The sequence below is a fragment of the Triticum dicoccoides genome, chromosome 2B (genome assembly GCF_002162155.2).
Source record: "Triticum dicoccoides isolate Atlit2015 ecotype Zavitan chromosome 2B, WEW_v2.0, whole genome shotgun sequence".
NCBI lineage: Eukaryota > Viridiplantae > Streptophyta > Magnoliopsida > Poales > Poaceae > Triticum > Triticum dicoccoides.
The window spans coordinates 415330538-415338397 of NC_041383.1; the positions used below are offsets into that span (position 1 = coordinate 415330538).

The 7860-nt window shown below is 42.3% G+C and overlaps 1 protein-coding gene across 1 annotated transcript in view; it reads left to right on the forward strand.

The window, feature by feature from the left end:
• The first annotated feature begins 5033 nt into the window (after positions 1-5033).
• LOC119363968 (protein root UVB sensitive 1, chloroplastic-like) overlaps positions 5034-7860 on the forward strand; it is a 22171-nt gene continuing 19344 nt past the window's right edge. Inside the window, exons 1-3 of the mRNA XM_037629355.1 lie at positions 5034-5875; positions 5972-6247; positions 7097-7153. Coding sequence (XP_037485252.1) covers positions 5150-5875; positions 5972-6247; positions 7097-7153 — 1059 coding nt within the window. The 5' untranslated portion in view covers positions 5034-5149. The remainder of the gene's footprint in view (positions 5876-5971; positions 6248-7096; positions 7154-7860) is intronic.

Here is a 7860-nt window from a genome sequence, read left to right on the forward strand (position 1 = left end):
TCAACCTAGGCTAGCTCTAAAATGACCTATACTTAGCATTTTTTCCTCCAAAATGACTTAATATGCTTAGCTAGCTCAAAAATTACATAATAAGCTTAATTAGCTTCAAAATGACCTATTTAACCTAGGATAGCTCTAAAATGACCTATACTTAGAATTTTTTCCTCCAAAATGACTTAATATGCTTAGCTAGCTTCAAAATGACCTATACTTAGAATCTTTTCCTCCAAAATTAGTTAATATGCTTAACTAGCTCTAAAATGACATAATATGCTTAATAAATGACATAGTTTAGCTCATAAATGACTTCACATGCTTAGCTAGCTCCAAAATGACATAATAAGCTTAATTAGCTCCAAAATGACATATTTAACCTAGGATAGCTCTAAAATGACCTATACTTAGCATTTTTTTCTCCAAAATGACTTAATATGCTTAGCTAGCTTAAAAATGACCTATTTAACCTAGGATAGCTCTAAAATGACCTATACTTAGCATCTTTTCCTCCAAAATGACTTAATATGCTTAGCTAACTCTAAAATGACATAATATGCTTAAGAAATGACATATTTTAGCTCCTAAATGACTTCACATGCTTATCTAGCTCCAAAATGACATAATAAACTTACTTAGCTCTAGAATGACCTTAGCATGTTTTACACCAAAATGACTTAGTATGCTTAGCTAGCTCAAAAATGACATAATAACCATACTTAGCTCCAAAATGACCTATTTTACAGATATAAGTTGCATCATAATAATCTTCACATTTTAGTTGCATCATAATAATCTTCTTCTTCTAGTCTTCTTCTTCTAACTTTCTTCTTTCCCATTTTATAGATTTGCTTAAGATCACAGAAGCTTGGGTTGATGGAGTGCTTGTATTTAGTTTTTGTTTTGCCCTTGTGAAACTTGCTACCTATGGATGAAACTGTGTAATATTGATGAAACTATGTATATGTACGGATGAAACTTTCTACTATTGGTAACATGTGTTGGATACATATGTGTTCATGACTATTGGTAATATGTGTTGAATATGCTATATTGGTCATATAAATATATTTGTGTTTGATTTTTGTGAAAATGAATTGATATAAGAAAAAACAAAATTAAATGGGGCAATATAGTCACTTTGCCATCTGCTGGCAGATGGCAAAGAGCTTTGCCATCAGCTGGCAGATGGCAAAGATGCCACGTGTCATCTACATGTAACATTTGGGCTGGCCTATTTGGGCTCTTTGCCATCTAACAGCAGATGGCAAACCTCTTTGACATCTGCTGGCAGACGGCAAAGCATTCAGCCTTTGCCATCTGCTGGCAGACGGCAAAGAGCCTGCAGCCTTTGCCATCTGCTGGCAGATGGCAAAGAGCCTGCAGCCTTTGCCATCTGCTGGCAGATGGCGAAGTATGCCGTTAGCCTTCTAACGGGGCTAACCCCGTTAAGAGGCTTTGCCATCTGCCAGCAGATGGCAAAGCCACAGGCTCTTTGCCATCAGCCAGCAGATGGCAAAGAAGCCTTTACCGGCAGGGTTTCAGACGAACTGTTTGCCATCTGCTGGCAGATGGCAAAGCCTTTGCCATCCGCCGACCATGCCTTTGCCATCTGCCATGGCAGATGGCAAAGTGCCAGAGTCCAGTAGTGAGGTATTTCCCTCAGTGATGAGATCAATGTTATCGAACCAGTAGGAGAACCAAGCAACACTATGTAAATGGTACCTGCACACAAAGAACAAATACTTGCAACCCGACGTGTAAGAGGGTTGTCAATCCCTCCCGGGTAAAAGATATATTTGTTTTGTAGTAGATTGGATAAATAGATCTTGCAATAAAGCAAAATAAAATAAATAAAGGAAATGTGCAGCAAGGTATTTTTGGATTTTTGGAATAATAGATCTGAAAATAAAAGCGAATAAAAATAGATCTCGAAGGCAAATATGGTAAAGAATAGACCTGGGGCCCATAGATTTCACTGGTGGCTTCTCTCGAGAAAAATAGCATATGGTAGGTAAACAAATTACTGTTGGGCAATTGATATAACTTCAAATAATTATGACGATATCCAGGCAATGATCATTATATAGGCATCACGACCAAAATTAGTAGACCGACTCCTGCCTGCATCTACTACTATTACTCCACACATAGTCCACTATCCAGCATGCATCTAGTGTATTAAGCTCATGAAGAAACGGAGTAGTGCAATAAGAACGATGAGATGTAGACAAGATCTATTCATGTAGGGATGAACCCCATCTTGGTATCCTTAATAGCAACAATACATATGTGTCATGTCCCCTTCTGTCATTGTGATTGAGCACCGTAAGATCAAACCCATCACAAAACACGTCTTCCCATGGCAAGAAAAATCGATCTAGCTGGCGTAACTAAACCAAAGATTCGAAGAAGAAATACGAGACTATAAGTAATCATGCATATAAGAGATCAGAACTCAAATAATTTTCATGGATAAAATAGATCTGATCATAAACTCAAAGTTCATCGGATCCCGACAAACACACCGCAAAAAGAGTTACATCAAATAGATCTCCAAGAAACCATTGTATTGAGAATCAAAAGAGAGAGAGGAAGCCGTCTAGCTACTAACTACGGACCAAGGTCTACAATGAACTACTCACGCATCATCGGATAGGCACCAATGAGGATGATGAACCCCTCTGTGATGGTGTCTAGATTGGATCTGGTGTCTCTGGAACTTGCGGTGGTTGGAATTGTTTCGTCGACTACCCTAGGTTTTTTGGATTTTCGGGATATTTATAGAGCAAAGAGGCGGTGCGGGAGGCAGCCGAGGTGGGCACGACTCACCAGGGCGCGCCTAGGCCCCCAGGCACGCCCAGGTGGGTTGTGCTCCCCTCGGAGCCCCCCTCTGGTACTTCTTTGGCCCAACAGGTGTCTTCTGGTTCAGAAAAAATCTCCAAAAAGTTTCACTGCGCTTGGACTCCGTTTGGCATTGATTTTGTGCGAAGTAAAAACAAGCAAAAAAAAGCAACTGGCACTGGGTACTATGTCAATAGGTTAGTCCCAAAAAATGATATAAAGTTGCCATAAAATGATTGTAAAACATCCAAGATTGATAATATACCAGCATGGAACAATTAAATTTTTTAGATACGTTGAAGACGTATCAATTACCTTAAGCTTGTGACCCTGTAGGTTCGGTGAAAATAGACATGAACAAAAACCCCTTTGTTCAATGACCGATAGCGGAATCATGGACGTCCATATCGGGCCCTATGAGTACATGAATGACATTTGAGTGAACCTTCGGTTATCATGTGCTATTACCTTTGCTTCATGATACTTTATAAAACCCAAGGTGATACATATCGGTATCCTCTTGAGTCATACACATGCTCACTCTACGGGTCTCCTCGTTACCGCTTTTGTTCTTATTTCTCGTTGATATGTTTCGGCATCCCTGCGAGATAGTCACTTGCGTCTGGCCAGACGACGATGGATGCCATCACATCGAGAGGGCCCAAAAAATATCTCTCCATCATCGAAGGAGCAAATTCCACTCTTGAGCTATCTAGTCCCTTGTCATACTTTCCGGTGAACCTGTAAGCTGTCATTATGATCAACATGTTACAGATGATGTTTGACTAACCCCAAGGTCCATTGTACGATAAGAAGTGACTACGATACTCTCATGGTCTAAGGAACTAAATCACATGTTAACACTTCGCGTTATAACAATTGATTTCACATGATATTATCTCAAAGTATAACAAACAAGTTTGAGTCGATTCAATATGATCGTTCTTATAACGTCATACTCTCAATGTTTTTTTAGGACTATCGTTACACTTAAAGATATCCTAAGATCCGGAAAACATGACCACCAATAGCATTTGAGCTAGTTTTAGGGGCGGGCTAGGAATCTTATTATACCATTTATCATTCCACGCGTGCATATGAGTTTTTCACTAAATCGCACATTCCAGGTTCATACCAGTTATAACATGGATTATAAACTCTTAATTATGAATATGAAAATAAAACAATACAATATTATTGCCTCTAGGGCATAATTCCCAACAATATCAGGGTCGTGGTAAGAAGCCCATCATCATTCTTGAAGTAGTTGCATCACATGAGATTTGGATTTGACACACTTTCCTTAACATGCCCGAGTCTCATAATGACATCAATGTGCTGCAGCGATCACCATTGTTTGCTAGGCTGACTGAAGGAAAAACTCCTCCTTGCCACTATACTGTCAATGGGCATGTGTACAATATGGGCAACTATCTGGTTGACGGTATCTATCGTCTGTAGGCTACCTTTATGAACACCATCTTTAACTCAATTGGCCAGAAAAAGTCTCACTTTGCCCAAAGAAAAGAAGCAGGTAGAATGGATGTTGAGAGTGCTTTTGTAGTTCTGAAGGCACGTTTTGAATTGTTTGTGGACGTGCTAAACAATGAGATCCAGAGACCTTGTGGGAGGTGATGGCATGTTGTGTGATCATGCATGATCGTGGAGGATGAGGGTAAGGATGCTGCCGCAGATCTTGGATTTGAGAACATGGGTAATCCTAATCCTATGGAACTTCATAACCAGAATTCGGTCACATTTGAAGAGTTTGTTCAAATGCATCAACAAATACGACATTGAGCAGCTCACGAGCAACTGAAGGGATATCTCATTGAGCATCTGTGGGTTACGATTAAAGGGGACATCAATGTTGAAGTGTAATATTCGAACTTATTTAAATTAGAACTACAGCTATATTTGAACATTTAAAATATTCCAGACTATATATGCGGCTATTTGAGCGCGTGGATGTTAAAAAAATTGGGGCCGGATGTATGCGAACAACATTGGATGGTCGGCCCCCGCATTAGTATCCGCGGTCTGGTCCCCTGTCCGCGGACGGGTGCCGATGCCAATTTGCGGGTCAGCATCGGAGATGCTCTAACTTCTTTTTTTTCTGAGAGAAGGCAACTCTAACTTCTAGGCCTGTTTGGCCCTTGTGCATAGTCCAGCCCAATTTCCACAGCTGAACCTGATACCCTCCCCATGCTTGAAAACTCCAAGCCGCCGGCGCCGGCCGCCTCTCTGGTCCCTCCTAGACACCTCCGTCCCGTCGTCCCAACCCCGCCTCTCACCAAACCATTCCTCCTTGATGTCCTCGTCTCAATCTCTCATCCTCCTCCTCACCTCCCCTCTCCCCCCGCCTCCTCGTGTCGTCGCCGCCATCCCACCATCCTCGCGCCCCACCACCGCTAGCCGCTTCCGCCACCTCCCGCGCCTCACCGCCAATCTCTGCCTTCCGCCACTCGCGACCTCCGCTTCCGGCGGATTCGGAGATGGCAATTTCCCCGGTGGGGATGGGGGTGGCGGAGGAGGAGGAGGAGGGGGTTGGTGGCAAGGCGGGAGAGGAGACCCCCCCGACAAGCCCGGAGACGGGTGGCGACGGTGGCTTCAGTCCCTCCACCCCGAGCTCTTCCTCCTGTTCTTGCTCCTCCAGTCGGACGCCTTCGCTTCCATCCCATCCGCCCTCGCCGATGCCCTGGGAGCAACCGGCGGCGACGGCGGTAGCGTTTGGGAGGTGAGGGGCAGTGCGCGTACGCTGCTCGTACCCAACCCGACCGGAACCTCATACCTCGTTGCGGGAGACGATAAGCGGAAGCAAGAAGAGGGTATGGAAAAGACGGGGGCTGGCCCTGCTAATTTGGCCGCACTGCGGAGGCAACTCGAACGGTCATGGCGGCGGTGCACTGATGTTGCTCTTCAGTTGCTGCTGCCTGATGGATACCCGCACAGCGTGAGCAGCGACTATCTGCACTACTCGCTGTGGCGGGGCGTGCAAGGTGTTGCTAGCCAGATCAGCGGCGTGCTCTCTACGCAGGTATCGTTCGTAAACGCGTGTGTTAATTATGTATGTGCAATTCTCAGTCCGCCAGGTAAAACTTAGCATTTCTATCGGGTGAACTGTACTCCGCAGGCGTTGCTGTACGCAGTTGGTTTGGGTAAAGGAGCGATCCCGACGGCCGCCGCAGTGAATTGGGTGCTGAAAGATGGGCTTGGTTACTTGAGCAAGATACTCTTGTCGAAATTTGGGCGACATTTTGATGTGAACCCGAAGGGATGGCGGCTGTTTGCAGATCTTCTGGAGAACACAGCTTATGGGCTGGAGATTTTGACTCCGGTATTTCCTCACCTGTTTGTTCCCATTGGTGCAGCCGCTGGAGCTGGCCGATCGGCAGCTGCTCTAATACAGGTCAGGACTCAGGACTGTTACTTCTTGTACTGGGTTATCGGATTATCAGAGTTACAATGTTCCTGACCTATTTTTTCCATCCAATTCAATCTGGATCCATGAACACAACTGCTTATATAAGTGGTGACTGAATAAATTTTACAGTCTAGAACATGCTATTAACTTCTATCACAAACTAAGACTACACAACTAGCTCTCTAGATCCAGTATGCACATGTAAATAAACAACTGATTTCACATGCTTTGAACAAGCATTCCCTCTGACAACTTATACATTATATTTCATATTTCCCATACTACATGAACAGTCTAATTTTTACAACAGTATGCGGGTCCATTCTAGCCTTCTGCTATACTGAAATGTGATAATCACGTTTAAAAAAAAGTAATATTCCCTCTATTCCTGATTTGCATGCGGACCAGGACACATGTAGAAGAGACTGCATTATCCCTCTTCATTAACGCACTTGTTACTCTTGAATGGTGTGTGTTGCTCTACCTCCCAGAGTCCTAAGTGGCACTGGAGGTAGTCAAAGGACGTGGTATAGAAAATAAGCATACCCAGCATTACATAATATTACTACTACTGTTCCTATTCATATGTCTCAAACTTGGCATCCTGAACAAGTTACTTCCGTTTATAATAGTGCCGAATTGCATATCAAATTATATGATTGAAGTATTTACTAGCCATTTATCTGTGTGGTCAAATTAAGTGAAACAAATAATTATTGTGCAGTGTTATATACTATATAACATACTATGTGTTATTTCCTAATAAGCCGACGTTATTAATTTAGTTCTAGAAACCCTCTTTTGATAAACAGCTTCTACCATTTTTGTGTGTAGGCTGCCACAAGAAGTTGTTTCTTTGCTGGCTTTGCTGTCCAGAGAAACTTTGCTGAGGTGAAGTCCATATCCATTTTTTTTTCTGAACAATTTTCACCGAACACTTGTTTTGACTTGTCTATGTAAATGTTTCTTTTAATGTATCAGTCCTCAGACCATTAGATTATCGTATGTATGCCTCACAGTGCCATAGCAATTGGCCCGCAAAAGAGTTACATAGCACAGGATGCCTGTTATCTCTTGGTTCATTTCACATTTGATATATTTTGTTGCTTAGAAAAGCATCTTTTAGGATTTGAATTAGGTTCAGGATCTCATCTCAAGTTGGTTTCTTACTTTGTCCATATTGGATTGTGAGACAAAGAGTTTGAATCATATGGGATAAGTGAAGCCACGCCTGGGGAAACCTACACACTTTAACTTATGGAATGAAAATATAATCAGTTTTTTCTCCCCAGAAGTCTTCTCCTTCACCTATAGCCTATTTCCCTAAATCTAGTATCTCAAACTCCTTTAAAGGGTGCAAGCACTGATATATGTTACTTAGCATTTACTAATTACTGTCTCAACTAACGCTCATGATGATACCTATCTAATTGTTCACTTTGAGAATGTGATGTTATAGAATATATGATGCTATTCCGAATCCTATAAGCAATATGTATCTGAACCTATCTCAGATCTAGCTTACCCTTTTTTTTGTCCTTTTTTTTGAATCTTATTTTTTTGTCTTTGTTGTTAGGAAATATATTGTATGTTGCGAG